Here is an 18438-nt window from a genome sequence, read left to right on the forward strand (position 1 = left end):
GCGATGGATCATAGAGCACCAAAAGTGCACAACCCAAATTTTTCATTTTTTTGTGCCAGCAGATTTTCAGGTTTTTCGAATTTCGCTTTACTTGCTTGCAGAAATTCCGATTTTAAAATTTGTTCGTTTGGGTGTTAGTTTGCTTTTGTTTGTTTTGGTGTTTGTTTAGCAAACCCTTGTACAATACTTATTTCATTCTCAAATTATCTGTCTCCAAATTTTATATAAAAGTGTGGGGGAACAATTATATCCCCCAGATAACCGGGGGCATGTCTCCCCAATCCCCACCACCGCTGCTGACGCCCGTGATCAGATATTATTGAGGATAACCAGTCATCTGTCTTCCACTTTCTCCATGGGCTTCCTGTTACCATTAGCTGTCTTTGTCCTCTGTAGCTGCCCTGTTTCATCATTGGTCTACGGTTTCATGTTGTTTGTAATTGTAAACAAAATGACATCCGGTGTTTATCACTACTAGTCTGAGCTGCACATTGTTTCCCAGTTCTTTTATGTACAATTTGGGGGGTTTGTAACCAGACCAAAGGGAGTCAACTCGATGACGTCATTAAAGGTTTCCTGATCCTTCTTCGGTCTCACCAATCAGCTACCCCAGTTGATTCACGTGACTAGACACCGACGGTCATTCTCTGGTCATTCAGCAGAAACAACGAAGAGTAGGAAGCAGGTTCATCATCGTAATTTTCGCCATTTTGAATCTTTCCCAGTGGATTTTAATTATAAATTTGTCGAATTCTACGAGGCAATACATTTGACTGGTAGGTTTTTCTGAAACTGCATGTATTTAATAATAATTTGATGTTTAAAAGTGGTTTTTAGTGTTGTTTTCAAGTTACAACGACGCCATTTTTACGTGTCGTGTACAGTGCAAAGTCATGTTATCGGTTATGTATTGGCATTTCAGCTGTTCTGAGAAAAAAGCTACAGCCTCACGAGTTTGTAACCTACATGTATTGTTCCTTTGTACTCTTGATTTCTTTTTGAATTCACTTTGTGACATGTTAAAAGCTGTTTAAATTTATTGTTTTTGTAAAGTATTTCAATGAGAATTTTGAACCTACTCTACAGATCATGTCAATTTTTATCATGTTGAGACTCAATCATATCAATACGTTGACCTCTTTGGCTTCATGATTCATTGTTCATCACAGTGTGACTAGTTTTGTCGTCAGGGACCCTTTCTTCCAGTGACTATCTGAATTTTTGATTTTGTGATGACAGGAGGCTGTATACAAATGTGGTAGTGAACAAAAATACCAAGAATTACATTCTTGGATTTACATGTATTAGCTCACACCATAGGCAGGTATTTTCTCTTCAGTATTTAACGCTTGATCATGCTTTTGCCGTTTTGGATATTGTCAAGACTTGGGCACTTGTCCTCTCAACTTCAAGACTTAGTGTAAAGTGTAACATCAAAAATCACTTTTTTGAGCACAGTCAGCTGATGAAGAAAAATGGGAATTTTTTTTCTTATGTTTTCTCAACATGACACGTACATGTGCATGATATAGTGCACATTACAGTGTATTTGCATGGCAAAAACCATAATTAACATGTTCAAGAAAGAGTGTTGCATTCTTCCAATTGTCCATTTAGCTTGATGTGCAATACTAGCCAAAAATCAAGTCCTGTCAGTGTTGGTAGGATACTACCAGTACGTGTACGTGTATGCATGGGAGTTATCGCAGAATACACTGCCATTCGAAAGTTACTCCTTTGAAATTGTTGACTACGATGTTGAGGTGGCCGTGTTGCAGCGCAGCCCAAGCTGGAAAATGAAACGGGTGCAGTTGCAAACAGGTCAAGTAGCAAATGGGCACCTGCTAATCAAATTGGATTTCATGTGGGTACATGTATGCGAGGCTCAATGAATGTAGGCTGAATGTATGGGGAGGGCGTGAAAAATGCCAAGTCCAAACCAAGTATATCTTAGGCGGCTACGATATTGCAGTGGCATTGGTTGGTAAGCATAAAAATATGCATGCGGTTCTACCTGAGAAGGAGGCAACGCGGAATGAATGGGGACAGTGAAAAAAAAATTAAGTGTAAACCAAGTATCTTGTAGCCGGCTACGATGTTGCAAAGGCAGCAGTCCAAAAGTGAGGCAGTGATGTGTGAATGTTTTTTTTTATTGAGAGCAAGGCCAGGTTGAATGCATGGGGATGGTTGGAAAAAAAATGAAGGTTTATTTCAATGATTTCAAACTTTAACATAGGTCAGTGTGTGCATGAACAACATTCTCCTGAGCAACGAATACAAGGAGCAAGTATGAAGGGCAAACTTTACTTCCCTTATCCTCCCAACCCACGAATAAGGGAGAAAGTCTGTTCATGGATCTTTATTTCCCTTTCAAAAAACATCTTCCCAAGCCACAAATACAGGAGAAAATCTGATCATCAAACTTTATTTCCCTTTCAAAAAAATCTTCCCAAGCCATGAATACAAGAAAAAATCTGATCATTAAACTTTATTTCCCTTCTAAAAAACATCTTCCCAATCCACGAATACAGGAGAAAGTCTGATCGTGGAACTTTATTTTCCCTTTTGGAAAACATCTTCTCAAGCCACGAATATAGGAGAAAGTCCCATCATGGAACTTTATTTCCCTTTCAAAAGACATACTCCCAAGCCACGAATGCAGGAGAAAAATCCTGATCGTGGAACTTTATTTCCCTTTCAAAAAACAACTTCCCAAGCCACGAATACAGGAGAAAGACTGATCGTGGAACTTTATTTCCCTTTCAAAAATCAACTTCCCAAGCCACGAATGTAGGAGGAAGTCTAATCGTGGAACTTTATTTCCCTTTCAAAAAAACAACTTCCCAAGCCACGAATACAGGAGAAAGTCTAATCAGCCGTTTGATGGTTTCGGCCGCCCATTCAAAAACAGGCAATTCGAACATGGGCAGTTCTAACATGGGCACTTTATGATTAGCGCGACATTGTAGCCGGCAGTATGTAGGTTAAGCCCTGTGCGTATTTTGTGTGTGAGCAGCCCTGTGCATATGTGTGAGCAGCTCTTTGCATGTTTAGTGTGTGAGCGGTCAAGCTTGACATCGTAGCTGGCTACCATTTGGGAGAGGTGGGTGGTGGGGTATTTTGCAATTGTACCTATACATGTACATTATTGGAGAACATTACATTTTTTATCTTCCTAAATGTTTTAATGTTTTACACTGTTGAGTTCTTGCATTGAAGATTGCGTTGTTCGGATTTGGCAGAAGTATAGACAAGTACCGGTACTTTGTGAACAAAACAAATCTTGATTGTATTGGCCACAGAATATGTTACACAAAATTGACTTGCAGAGGTGTCCACATGCATTGTACAGTAGGGTTACATCAGGGTTACAATTTTTTCAGGAACACTTCTCAGGAACAGGCGTTTTCAAGAAATCTTGCCCTCAGAATTGGAAAATATGTACAGAAAATGACATTAGGGTTAGCAGACATAAGCACATGATGTGTACATGTAAGTATGTGTAGCTTTGTCACATTTTCTGTTAATTTGATCAGTTTTGTTTCATTCTGATTACAACATATCAGGCATCTGTTCACACTGGTTGCCACATTAAACTCTTCAAGATGGACAGTAGCAAAGGAAGTGATGAAGTGGCACCTAACCAGTGTCGGAATGGCTGTGGTTTCTATGGTAGTGCAGCTACAGAAGGAATGTGTTCTAAATGTTACAAAGACCATCAGAGGAAAAAGCAAAACTCACCAGTCCAACCCTTGGGCCATCAGACGCATCAAGCTACCAATTTATCGTTTCAAGGTTTCCACGGCAAGGAAAATGAAGCAGGTGGGTCACATGATGCGGAGAATTTTGAATACTCTGCGTTATTTAGTTGTATTAGAGCAGTGTAATCTTTGCCCAGTGCCTGTGGATGCTGAGATGATGCTTTGTTACAAACTAAAGTAAAATTCTTGTTTCGTTAAAATCTGTTGTTTTGCTATCCATAAATGTCTCTTTGGAATTAAGAGAAATTCTACATGTATGTAAATCCAAACTTGAAAAGTTTGTAAAAAGATCACTTTCCTTTCCTACTTAAAAACATGCTGTCGACTCTTGTTATAACAAAGTTACCGGTACAGCAGGGTTCGAATTTCAACTTTTGGGGGGCACTGCCAATTTAGCCTCAAGAAATGGGACATGTCAAAGGACACCGCGGCTGGTAACGGGCAAATAAGGCCAACATTTCTACAAAAATGACAAAGGAAAAGCACTGAGGCCAAGGTGGAAAATGAGTTATGAAACTGGAATAATAAAAAATGTTAACATGTACCGGTACATGCATGTGCTTGAGCTAACCTGTTTAAATATTTTATAACCTGTGACAAAACATATTACAGAAAGGAACAGGCACATTTTCTGACGAAGAATTTCTTAATTAAGAGAAAATTAATTCATAAAAAATAATTCCAGTGAATTAGACCATAGATTAATCAAGCATATTTTATTTCTATTTTGACGCATCTATTTTGACTGCACAGCGTAAACTTACCAACCCAACCCCCTCCCCTGCACTGTGAAGTTGACCAACCCATTATGTCACAATAATCAGATACGTAGTTGTCTGCTGCATGCATGCATATGCAATCTGAAGCTAGGGGGACAAATGACCTACCGGTACTGTACGAGGCCCGTTTTGGACACAGTCTAAGCCCATGCATGGCATGCATGTGCCAGCTGGGTTGCTACACACATGGCGGGCTAGGTTGGCTGGCCGGCCGGCCCTGAGCACCGTACCTGTACAATATACGTGCCTGCAGTGTATAATCGTTCACCAAATGTTGGACTGCAGAACGAAATACATGTTCATGTACATGTACAGTACAGTAAACTCCGGCTAAGTCTACACTCTCAGGACTTACGAAATTATGACGACTTAGGCGATTGCCAGCTTGTGTTGTAAGTCATCTTTTTGCCTTACACGTACACATGTATTGCCTACAGTAATGATTAAATTGATGTACTCCTCACACTCGTACTCGCTCGAAGTTTCCGCTAAACCCTCGTATCAATAACATGATTTTCTATCATTTTCCTATATTTGGATGTGTAAAAATTGATCATTTGTATTGAAATTTTCAGGAATGACCCGAAATCAGGCTCTGAAATCATTTGTAATGTTTGTCAGGTTTGGGGTTAAAAGATTGAAAGGTTCAATTTTCAGGGTGAAAAGTGTGTATTTAGGATTTTGCCATATATTATGCAGTTACATGTAGATGATTTTCTGTCATTTTCCTATAGGCCTACTTGGTGGATTTGTAAAAATTGATCAGTTGTGTTGAAATAAAGCCAACGTTAGGCACTGTACTCGGATCTTGGTGTGCTTGGCACTATAGCTAAGTTTGCTGTCACACACGTTGCTTGTGGAGTTGACACCCACTATAGGTCACGTGATTTAGCGGACGCAATCAGTGTATTGCATGGTTTGATAGGGATTGGTGAGCATGCCCTCACCACCAGGCCCCAAGGCCACGCAGTTGTAGAATGATTTACGCAGTCCATGATTTACGCTACTCCCCTATAAAACAAATCCAAATTGGTTCCCTTGCTAGCACTTTCAGTTTGCATTAAGAACGAAAACCTACATGTACTGCTATATGGAGGATGAGTTTTTTATACATTTACGTGTTTGAAGTTTGCATGGGAATATACAAAAACAATGAGAAAAGGCAGCAAAGTTTTTAATACGTCTGTCCAATAAAGTCTCCAGTTAATTAGCGGCTTCATTTGCTCTTGAGGATGAAGTCAAAACCTTTACTATGTCAGCAGCGATAATTTGTGTGGCTGAGGTGCATTGGAAAAAAAAATGAAAAAATACTATGTAAACTACAGACTCTCCTCAACTTATGACCCCATGTTTTTTAAGTGCATGACAGACGGGGCAAACATTTCGAGGACGACACAAGGCCACGTCGGTGATGCAATTTTGCTCGTGGAAATTTGACAAACTATAATGTAGCTTCAGTCTTCAACAGTTGTTTTCATTTTCTTGATATTTTGGACACTTGCTCCAGTGGAGAGTGGGAAAAATTCAGAGAACATGTACTGTAAACAATGGGAAACTTTTCAAAACTAACACTCCTGAACAAAGAGTGACGTTGATGACAAAGACATCCAGTGTCTTTCATTCTTTTCCTTTTTTTAATTCATACATTTTAGAATTAAAAATAACACGAGTCACTCCAACTCTAATAGCAATGGGGAAGGAAATAAATTGCATACATGTACGTTTTTGCCCCTTGAAAATAAAAAAAATCCAATGGTACTACTTTCAAATGGCAAAATTTAATTGCCAACAACTGACACAGCAAAAAGATCTACATGTATGTGATCTTCTCCACAATTGTCCGAGTTGAAGGTACATGGTATCTCTTGTAGAAACATCTATCCCAGTATCTGTAAAAGAATAATATAAAAGTTAATCACAATCTGAATCAACTAAAATAACGGTACGCAGAGTCATTCACGAAATTTAAAGCCATGACAATTGCGTGTAAACGTGCTAAATTAGTTATCTGTAGCCATGGTACATGTAGCTGGGGACGAGACCATTGGGTCACAAATTTATTTGCACGGGTACATTTCGGTACGAGTTGAGCAAAGTTCATTCTTAATGAAATGTAATGAAAACCATTTGAATCACATGTAAACTGCTTCACAAACGACGAAGGCACTAAACCTAGTCAGTACAATGAACATGGACGAAATTCAACTGGACGTGAAATGCTGGGGTAAACATTCAACGGACAGTGGGTACTTCAATTTAATCATTACTGTATGTACATTATGATTCCTTGCACTAATTCAGTGGCTTTGATTTACCCTGGTTTACATGTATTTCTACTTCCATGGTCAATCCCAGCAAATTGGTACATGTACCATACATGTACCTGATACAGTAACAGTACAGAAAACTGTGTATACTCATCCACTCAGGCGCATTGGTCAAGTTCGTTCCATATAGTCTGGATACCAGACCTGATGATTCTGACTACCTGAGGAATTATTATCAAGGGTCGTTCGGGAATCGTTGGGCAGGGAACATGACTGGGTGACCCCCAAAATGGACTGAGCGCATGTGTGTAGCACTAGAGGGGCTACTGGTATTGATGTACTCATGCTGGCCGTGCACGCATGGGACTTGTCACTTGACACTTCTTGGCAACTGTGGCGAGGGAAACCAATACCGAAGCACGACTTTTTTAAAATGCCGACTTACACAAAGGAATTTTTGTGGTTTTGTGGAAAAGGGACCGAGAAAAACATGTCGACATTCATGTATATGAAATGATGACTTATAAATACCGACTTACAAATGAAATTTTCAATGGAAATGCATTACAGACGATCAGGACTTTTGTCAAACGGCCGACTTGGACGATATGACAGATTACACAATGTCGACTCAGTCAGAGTTGACTATATTGTAAATTGAGGCCAATCATAGCGCAGGCAAGCCTCTCACGATATGGGGCTGCGGAGTGGTGTGTCAGGTCTGCCAGCTTGGCTGCCCTGGCCGTGCAGCCATGTGGCATGAAGACGAACGTGTACCAGTAGACTGCAACACATGAATGTAAAGTCGGAAACTTACAGGAAATATAGGGTACATGTATTTTGTCAGGGCACCACTACCAGGAAGGATGGGACACACAGCCAGCTTAAGCCGTAGACAAAGTGGAAATTTTTAGGGCACCCTGGCCAATTGTAAGGGCACTGACTGCCATGGCTGGGTAGCGGGAATGAAATATGAGTGCTGTTACGATGACCAGACAAGTAACTTTTTTTATAACCAGGACTTTTGTTGTAAGAGGAATGAAAAAACAAAGAAAAACATAACAAGTCAAGAAATTGGGATTCTCAAATACTGTTCTTTATACCTGTATCTGTATTTTTTTACAGTGTTCTTTATGAGAGGCAACTGAATTACCCTGGCCCTGACCTACTGTACACCCTCTACTGTCCACACAAAATTCACTGGTTTCTGTTGTTTTGTACATGTGTAAAATTTCAACTCTGTAATCAGTCACCAACTAAAATGTTAATGCACGTACATGTAAGCCTACTTACAGTACATTGTGATTAAAGTTGACACCAAAATGGGAAATTTTTTTCACATTTTTTCTTCCCATGGAATTCCTTTTCATTTCACAAATTGTGAAAAAGTGTGCCAAAAGTGGGAAAATACCGGTATTTTCACACCTTTTCAAGCAAATGGGAAAATATTTTCACAGATTTTCCCCCAAGTGGGAAAAGATTTTCACGCTTTTTCCTACAAATGGGAAAAAAAATTTCACAGATTTTCCCACTTGTGGGAAAAGATTTTCACAGATTTTCCCACAAGTGAGAAAAGATTTTCACACTTTTTCTCACAAGTGGGAAAAGATTTTCACAGATTTTCTCTGGTAGTGGGGAAATAATTATGCAAGCTTTCTTCATTAAGTAGTATTTGTAAATGTACATGTAGACATCAGAAAGTTTTATTTCTCTGTGGTTTCAAACATGCGCATCTCTGAATATGGAAAGTGGAGGAAAATCAGTCTGAGAGAAAAGTTTTTCAATTCTCAGGAATATTCAGATTACTTGAGGAAGACAGCATTAAAATTTCAATACAGTATGTTTCTTGGTTTTGATCAAAATACAATGCGACGGGCAAAATCAAAGCTGGCTATGGTGGAGGTTGGAGACAAGCACTGAACACCAAACAGCTGAATTACAGTATATTGCCATTATATACCGGTAGCGCTCTCTTACATGTCTTATAAACATTTAAATTAACCCACTTGGATGGATGCTCAACATACCGCATATATGCACATGTACATGTATCCACATGTTGTCATGCATGTGAATTACGTTTACATGTATTGGCATGTATTGTATTACATGTATGTACCGTGATTTTGGAATAAATGCCTTCTATCGTTTTCGTGACGCCAATCAAAAAATATTACCAAATCTCTTTAAAAACCGCCACCGGACCTTGTGCATGTCGCACCACATTGCGAAGCACAAACTGCATCTCCACTTACATGTACATGTACCGCGACATCTGGACTGCTACTGCATGCCCATTCATGGACAGTCCAATCGCTGACTCTTTCCAATAACCATGTGACCACAGAAAGTAACACGTCATCAGAAACCCAAGTGAAAACAGAACCGATATGTCACGCCGAACACAATCGGCGAGAAGACAACATTTGCTACATGTACATGAAGATACACGTACAATTTAAGCAGTTGATTTTATTTGTCGATCGAAAGAAACCCTTCGGTAACAAAATACTACATGTAGTATTTCAATGTTGACTTTTTGTGTGCCAAACTATATGTACACCACAAGAATAAATAAAAAGTGGGCAAATAACCCATGTCGCCACAGCTGAGCAAGTTACGTTGTGGTAATACACACATTTGACTTTATGACTTGGGACTCCTGTTTAATCACTCAACATCCAGACAACTTTTTAAACATTTAGTCTCCGACATTGACGAGTGTTTATTTATGGAAATCCAAGAAAACAACCGGCCAAGGAAATCGCTACTAGACTACAACAGCACACTGCACATGGAGAGTTGGCCCCGACCAGCCCCAAGCGCAGCACAGCCTGCGTAATGGACTCTTCACTGCATAATAGTCGTGCGTGTGTGGCACGTGTTGAGCATTTTCGCTGCACAATGCTTCTCGTTTTGCAAGTTTCCGCATGATTTTTGGAACTTTTCGCACCGCTTTTGCAAAATTTTGACACTGTTTTGGCACACTGTTTTTCTCAAAGTTTTCGCAAATGTTTCGCACTGTGTTCACAAAAGATTCGCACCGTTTTCGCACGATTTTTGCACTGTTTTTGCATGTCGTTCAACCCTTTCGTATCAGATTTGCTGCGAATTCGCAGGGGGAAAGTTGTAGGCGAAATGCAAATACAAATTGCTTTCGCTTTTTTTCCCATTCCTTTTCGCAGCGTGAACTTTCAAATGCAACATACTGAATGTACAATGTATGCATTCTTTCGGGACAATAACCACAACAGTGGTTCGGTACATACATGTATAATGTACATGTACATATGTATTGTATGATCCAAAGCTAGGCATAAGTAAACTTTTAGTCTTTGGCAAAAATTAAAAAACTGGAGACTCTAAAAGTCATTCAGATTCAATAGACATTTGATGGAAGAGTTTATGACTGTAGAATTTAAATAAAATTACTGGTACATGTACATGTACTTGAAATCACACACTACAGTGTGAGAGATGTACCACTTCGTTCTGCGCAGTGAATTTATTTTTTCAATTCTGTGGCTCTTTTAAGTTTTACAGGTTGTCCAAACATGTCAAAGTGCAAGTTGAAAATCTAAACATTTTCTTAAAAAATGATGTTTGTACAGCATGAAGCTCACATTTCAATTTTTAAAACACAACTCGCCAGAAAATACAGTATTGGAGATCATTCCAAAAGAGGTTGGTTTCATTTGAAGCAATGCAAAAAATTACTAGGAATAATGATGTGTTATACAATCATAACAATGTACAATAGGCTTTACCATTTACATGTACTGGGTGTACCAATTTCTGCACCAAATGTTTTGGAGAGCTAGTTTAAATTGCCTTTCCACTGGCCCTGCTGGCCACCAAGTACATGTAATTGAAATTAATTTCGACCCCTGACATGCACTTTCCGTAGTGCACATGTACGTGCACAGTGTTTTCCCATGTACAAAATGTACATTGATGTACATGTACTTGTATGAACATTGTTCATGTATGGTAAGAAGTATGTGTACTTTATGAACTTAATGCTTAACATACATGTAATCACTTATGTTGTCCTATTCAGAAATCAAATTTCTGATCTCGTGTTTCGAACGAGAGAGAAACCTCTTTATTGGAAGTGACCTGATGTCAACTCTGTTGACGTATACTGGTACATTTGTGTCAAATTGGATCAATAAAAGAAAAGAAAAAGTGACAAGCAATGTAAACAACAATGGCAACCATACCGGTACATATACATCACAGCACGTCATTTTTTGCAAGTCCAAGTCAAGTCACAAGTCATTAGGTCCAGTTACAAGTCAAGTCACAAGTTATTTGGTCTAAACACAAGTCAAGTCACAAGTCTTTTTGTCCAAGTACAAGTCAAGCTGCACATTATTTTGTCCAGCTGTAATAAGCAAAAAGAACCAGGCGTCAACTACGGAGTTACGAGTTATAAAAATACGTGGGGCCGGTCGATCAGCGTCTGACTTGGGTTGGTAACAAGTCATTTTTTGCAAGTCCAAGTCAAGTCACAAGTCATTTTTTTGCAAGTCCAAGTCAAGTTACAAGTCACAAAAATAGCAAGTCGAGTCTGACTCGAGTCCAAGTCGCATGACTCAAGTCAGCAACTCTGCATGTTGCGGGAACATACATGTACATGTGCAAAACACATGGACCCTATCAAAGCAGGCAACAATTGGTTTGTTAGCACGATAATAGATTGTACAAGTATTAGGGACCATAATTACATGTATGTGGAATGCCTAACAATGCATTATAACTGAAATTTTCTCCAACATCAAAGTATTAAGTTGAAGAAATTCAACTAACTTGGCTTTTGGTAGGAAGTGTCATCTTAATTGGTGATATGTGTACTGGTACAGGTCTTTCTGAAAAATTCAAGCAAGCTCTCAAATTCTGTGACCTGGTGACTGGTAATATCCAAAACCACATGTACTTGTATAGGTACATGTATGCACCGTATGGGTCTCTTCCCATTGCTGTGCAGAATTCATGAGCTGTTTATGCAGAATGAATCGTATCTTTGTGCTGATGCTGGACATCCTGCTCAAAAAATAGAATCCTGATCTTGTATTCAGAGCGAGAGATTTATGTACATGTACCTCTTCTTTGGAGGTGACCTCTTTTCATCTGCCGACATTATTATAATAATGTAAACTCACAGCAAAACTGGCACAGTTAAAAAGAAAAAAAAAGGAAATAGTCAAACAACAGTGATGACCTGTGTAAACAACAATAAGTGGCGGTTGTGATAGAAACAGTGCTTCACTGTCGCCTATAAGATTTGCCTCACCCCTGATAACCATTCCTCTTCCATTCATTCCTTAATCTTGCCCAGACTTACTGTACTTTGTGTTCCTCTAAACCTCTTTTTTTCCCATAGCCTCATCTAGTCTGATCCGCTCCAGCAACACAGACACTAATTCCTTACTCACCACCACCCTTACAAACACAACGGCTCTCACCACTACAGCCAGCAATGCCAATGAGAGAGTTCAAGCCCCAGAAATAGAAGGAGCTACGGCAAAAAGTCCTACAGATGAAGGGGAACTACCATCATGTCCATCACCCAGCACCTCATCAGATTCCCCCAGTGGGTCTGATAGTCCAGACAAAGGCAAAAAGAAAAGGAACAGATGTGCAACTTGCCGTAAGAAAGTTGGCCTTACAGGTAAGATCCTCAAGAGTGGAATGGGACGGTTTTAGATTTTTCTGTTTTTATATAACAACAAACATGGCTACATTTCTTTGTTAGAAAGACACTGTTACATGTAAGGTATAAAGCTTATGTAGTGCATCAGCTGACAAATTGAGAAATTTATGTTCCTAGCGTGCCTAGTGAGCAGTCATTACTGTTGCTGACCAATTAACTTTTTATTACTGGGTAAGGTTCTTGAAAGGTTCCCCTGTTTTGTCCAATACATAGATCTTCTATTGTGCATAGGGTATACTGGTTGCACATGTGTAATTGTGGGCTCGTCTTAATGCTAAATTATTACATTATTGACATTACTTGAGCAGGTATATGTAACGGTACAATGCACACTTGTTGAAACTGAAAAGAATGTTTAGAGAGGTTTAGAGCTACCGGTACCCTTTACCACTTCAAGGGCCACTGTGAATATTGATATATTATGTACATATGGCTTGATGTCTAATAGACTTTTCTTGCATTGTGCTTTTTCAGGTTTTGAATGTCGATGTGGGGGCCTCTTTTGCAGTATACATCGCTACTCAGACAAACATGATTGTCAGTTTGATTACCGGTTGCACGGCCAGGAGGAAATAAGGAAAAACAATCCAGTCATTGTGGGTGAAAAAATCCAGAAACTGTAATTTGTGCAGATATATGTAAATTATAGATAACATAGTATATCCCTTCCGCTGCGCACATGACGCAGCATTTTGATAGATCAAAGCGTGTATCGTTGCAGGGAACACATTTTCCTCTTAGTCATTTTATCATCTATGTCATCATTATTCTCAGCACAAATCTTCATCTGTAGTTGGAAAAAATCTTTTGACAGTGTTAAGCTGAGTGTCTACCTTGCTGCAATGTAATGATTTGAGTAGCTGTTCTTAGCTGTTAGATTAGAGTTCATGTACAGAAAAAGATGTGATCACTTATCAGTTTGTGAAATGCTTGGGTAATAGGCTCTAATGCACCTGTTGTCAAATTTCAAGCAGATCGTAGAGTTCTTGAACATTTATTGAATCGATCAAAAACAACCCATTGTTGCAAAAATTTTGGGGCTCACTGATTGGAATTTCTGTTAGTATTCCTACCACGCAGTGTAAGAAACTTTCATTGAAAGGTTGATTCATTGTCCATAACGTTCATAACATTCAGATAGGTGTAGATAAACAGTACCATGATTCTGCTGTCACTTGCAGTCACTTATTGTCCTTCACTGTTTTTCGGGCGGGTATTGATCATTTATTCAGTGTTTTTGACAGCAAATGTAAAAAATGAATGTTGCCCCTTACCAACATACATGTGAGCTTTTCTTTCTTTTGCATATTTTGTTTTTATAATTGGTTAAGCTCAACCAAATTTGAGAATGTGCATATTTACGCAATGTACAATGTATCATAACCTTTTCATCACAGGTTATTGACAAGACGAGTGCATGTACATTTCACGCCTTTATTGCCCAAGCATTTTACACCTGCTGTGATATTTGTACCTCTACTAATTTTGTCTGTATTATTTCTCCAGACTTGCTGATTTCTTGACTTCAAGTCAGAGTTTGTTACAACATTTAAGGAATTGTTTAAATGTGTGGCTAAGCCATAGATCAGTTCATGTTTATAAAATGCAAATTTGAAACGGCTAGCAATTCATTTGAAAGATTGCAGGTTAAGTGAAAAAAGAATGCTTGATGGACATACATGTAAAGTTGGTTACACTTCAAGAATTTTGTCATGTTCCCATAAAAGGTGGACAAAGAACTAGAAAATTATGTGGCTTAGCATTCATTATTTAAACAATGTATTCAGGATATGCTATCAGCAGGTTATATTGTCTGTCACAATAACTTGGGCTGTTAATTAGTATTTTTTCAACAAAAAAGCAAACCATTTTTTTCCTGGGATTATTCTGTTGTATTTACGTACCAGTAATTATTTGCAGCATGTTCTTTGCATAACAAGTATTCCTCTACCACCGGTGTTCCAAGATTTATGAGAGACTGTTCCCCCTTCTTTGTGCAACCATTGAATCACATACCCTGTACATGTAACTCAGTGTAGCATTGAAATTTATATCTTCAGCATGATATGCAATGATTGGTTATTTAAACCTGTTTATTTCTTGGCATTTTATAAACAGTCGGATGGTACTCATAGTTGGGTTTAGAAATGCTTAAAATTATTAGGATCTTCATTTTCGTCACTGATGTGCAGCTTAAAGGTGGGAGAGATAGACACTGTTACCATCTCAACTGCCAAAATGAAGACCTTGTTTGTAATGACTGAGATAGATTCAGTATTGTACAGCTTACTTTACATACACTGTGAGGCTTAGTGTCTCAGTTTGAATTACAAGAAATTTGCTATTGGTCTAGTGCAGTGTTTCATTATGGCAGATGCATGGGGACTACTCATGAAAATGATTTGAACGAAAGTTACATTGGATGATACATGTCCATTGCAGTGACAACACAGCTATTGAATGCGTTAGATTGAAGGATGTTATTAGATGTCTCTCAATGCACATGCTTCGGGTTTAATTATGTAATATGCATTCTCATGTATCTCTTGAAATGTGACAGGTATGGTTGGGTTGGAGTACTACTGTCCCACAGAATGTTGTCACAACCTTCAAACTGCTTTGAACTGTCCCTTTTGAGTATAGTTCAGGATGTTCCTTTTACCTGTTTTAAACCTTCAGATTTTGTTCAGGCCATACTGCCTTAATAGCTTGAGCTTTGTAATGTTCTTTCAGATTAAGCAGACCTTACAAGTGTGCAGTGAGACATGAAGCTTATTGCATGGTTTTTGTAGTGAGTGTTCACACTACAGTGTATGTAATAATAAGGATATACATGTAATGGATTGAAGATAATGAGCACAGATGCCCACAATAGTGGTTCACACTGATTAAGGAATAGTCTCCAAAGCTTGTCAAACAGGTTTATGGTTTCCCTGATACATTCATGTTCCCCCAGCCACAATTTCCTGGACCAACCAATGCTTACATTTAGAAGCTGCTATGGGCAAGCTGTACAGTACATTAGGAATAGAAAATCTTGGAATCTTGGGCTGCATCCAAGATGAAATTCCAGAGCAACATGTATTGCCATGTTTGTTGTTGAAACAAAGCCACTCATTTGTAATTTGCTGAACTTAGACCTACCTCTAGACTCAAGGATTGGATGTGACCTAATGCTCAAATCAGACTTAAGACTTGATGATGCTCAGAGTTGTAAGAAGTATCCTTATTTCTTCACCCCCAATCAACCCTTCAGGCAGTACTTTTACATGTACGTGTATATTAAAGTGTTTCATACTTGAGATTTTAATTTTAACCTCATTTGAGTGCATGCGATTGTGGTATGTAATGGATCAAAGTTAAATTTACAGAAAAGAAAGTAACAGTTGTATGATATTATGCTAATCTAGAATCATGCTAATACACAATTAATATCAGAAAGCCTAGCTGTTTAATATTGATTTTTCTTCTTTTTGTTTTGGCCATAGCAAACTTAAGTGGAGCTGAATACATGTACACTGTACATGTATGTTCAATGGTCAAAATGAAATTCAAGGGTGAACTTTTCACTTTCTGTATTGGTTATGGTATGATACGTCCCAAAACTTTAAACAGAGTTTAACATCAGATCCATGTGACACTGTGAAGTTACATTGAAGCTCTAATTCTGTGTACATCTACATGTAATAGCATCACGTTAATTACTTCTACTAAATGTCCACGAACATGTTATGTTACCTGTATTATCATGGGAAAGAAATTTTTAAAACTTGCCTGAATTGTGCTGCCATGTACCTGTATACTTTGACCTAAAGCCTTTGCAAAGTGTTCCTGCTTCCCATTTTGTGAAACAAGTATATGAAATATTTGTTACACTTATCTTTCTTTCCACATCCACTTATATTCCAGTGGTTGAATAATTTAAATTTACATTTCCTGGTTGACAAACAAAATACTTATTCCAGTGTAGCTTGCATGGAGATCAAATGTTTTGACTTGTTCTGGCTTTGTTTGGTGTGTTGTTAATAAAGTAGTGTTGACTAATAAACCAAGTGAGTATAAGTTCAAGAAATAATTACAGCTACTGGAATAATCAGATTAAATCCATTCTGTCCAAATGTATCAGTAGAAGTGTTTCAGACTAGAAATACTCATAAAAATGATGCACAAAGTCATTTCCCTGACAGTCAAGCTTGGCATTTGTTTCTTATTTACTCCAAGTAAATGGTAATGTCCTGAGTGCATAGTGCTTCCAAGTTGAATGTGACCATAAGAATAAATGTCCTGTCTGTCCATTTCCCATCCTCCTTTATTAGTCTTATTGTTTTCAGTTTGTATACAATGCTGTAGCAATATACTAAACACTTGAATGCACTCCTGAATAGTAGGAGTAAGAGACACCCAAAAGACATTTTAGGTATTCTTTTGTTCTCACTTAACAGATTACACTTGATAAGAATTGTCAACTTTTATCACACAGCTTAATTACAACTGTGGTCATTTCTCTGTTCATGCTGGTGATTCTGGAATTGTGTAGAATTACAGAAACCTGCCTATAGGTCTTAGAATTTATAAGTAAATGAAAATTGTGGTCATTGGACAAAGGACTCCAATTACTAATTAAAACAGAACCGTTAGCATATGTGATTGCAAACCAGATGTCATTTAAAACAGTTGCATGACAAAGTGTCAGCTTATTTCCAGGAATTATCAATGTTACATTGAAAGCATTCTGTTGATTCTAAGCATTCTTAATGTGTGTAGACTCTTTATAGCATCAGAATTTTGTTTGAATTATACAGCAACAAAAACTTCAAACCAGTGGAGAATTGTACTACATGCACTCTGTATGCCTAAATAAAAACAGATAGGTGGTTTTTCATACTTTGTGCAGTTAAGAATCATTTACATAAAGCAGTATGTCAGTAATTGTCTTCAGATTACTTTTGCTTGTAAGTTGTATTTCCCAGAAACCTCAACTCAGTTGTGTGAAGTGAAGAAAGCTGTACAATTTAACCAAAAAACTGAATTGCTACAGGGAAAGGGACTAATTTGTTCTATTTTGTGTGTAATTGCTTTTACTGCTGTTCCCAGTTTAATGATATAACTCACAACACATGGTAGATTACGCAGTGGAGAGTTGGTGCACTATTTAATTTGTTTGATTTTTTAAAACATTTATGTAACCAAAAATGTGAAAATGGTAAGCATTATTTTGTTTTTTCTTTTTTGGTTATCTGTATGTTCAATGCATTATGTCGGGCTTTAAGTAAATCTTAATGAATTAAATAATGTCTTTAACCAAGTTAATTGCTTTGAGAGATCTGATTCTGATACTTGTAATTGTGAAAACGGATGTGATTTTAAGTGAAGTACAAGGATTTTTCTATTAGATGAGGCCCAGTCCAAAAGTTGTCCTTTGGAACTTTGAAAACAAACAAGCAAAAGTTCACATTTCCGTGCCAACTTTACCCTCCTCCAGAAAACTTGTCTTTTTGTGAGTGGGTTTTTTTTTGGGGGGGGGCTCCACTGTTTATTATGTACATGTATGAAGAGCTAATTTTGAATAGTGCATCTGGTGCAACCTCCTGTTCATAAGAAAGTACATGTAAGTCTCAAAGTGGCCAAAGATGGTATAATTACAACATATTTCATTTGAGAATGTGATCTTGTTTCAAGTGGAAGCAAATGAAATACAGCTTCAATTTTCAGATGCATCTGCAAACTAGCCTTAGATAGCTGGATGGTTTCCCTTTTTTCAGGGAAATGTCCACTGACTCTATTCCTCACTAGTGAGATAAAGATTGGACAGCATTAGTCATTTTGGCAGCAGCCTGTTGTAATGACTTAGTCACATCTAACCACACTTAGCCTAATTAGAAACTTCAGCCAAATTCAGGATCTGATTCAACCAG

The 18438-nt window shown here is 38.1% G+C and overlaps 1 protein-coding gene across 1 annotated transcript; it reads left to right on the plus strand.

Annotated features, from left to right (window-relative positions):
- Positions 1–618: 618 nt before the first annotated feature.
- LOC110988787 (AN1-type zinc finger protein 6-like) lies at positions 619–17833 on the plus strand. The gene is made up of 4 exons (XM_022252613.2): positions 619–776; positions 3567–3822; positions 12194–12481; positions 12998–17833. The coding sequence occupies exons 2-4, from the start codon at positions 3606–3608 to the stop codon at positions 13144–13146; spliced, it is 654 nt and encodes a 217-aa protein (XP_022108305.1). The 5' UTR covers positions 619–776; positions 3567–3605; the 3' UTR covers positions 13147–17833.
- Positions 17834–18438: the final 605 nt, after the last annotated feature.

The sequence above is a fragment of the Acanthaster planci genome, linkage group LG08 (assembly GCF_054643075.1).
Source record: "Acanthaster planci isolate LZ-2023a linkage group LG08, COTS_SCS, whole genome shotgun sequence".
Classification (NCBI taxonomy): Eukaryota; Metazoa; Echinodermata; class Asteroidea; order Valvatida; family Acanthasteridae; genus Acanthaster; species Acanthaster planci.

Coding starts and splice junctions, on each gene's coding strand:
- LOC110988787 (XM_022252613.2), top strand. CDS start 3,606: ATGGACAGTAGCAAAGGAAGTGATGAAGTGGCACCTAACCAGTGTCGG. Junction 3,823..12,193: donor CGGCAAGGAAAATGAAGCAG/GTGGGTCACATG, acceptor TTTTTCCCATAG/CCTCATCTAGTCTGATCCGC. Junction 12,482..12,997: donor TAAGAAAGTTGGCCTTACAG/GTAAGATCCTCA, acceptor GTGCTTTTTCAG/GTTTTGAATGTCGATGTGGG.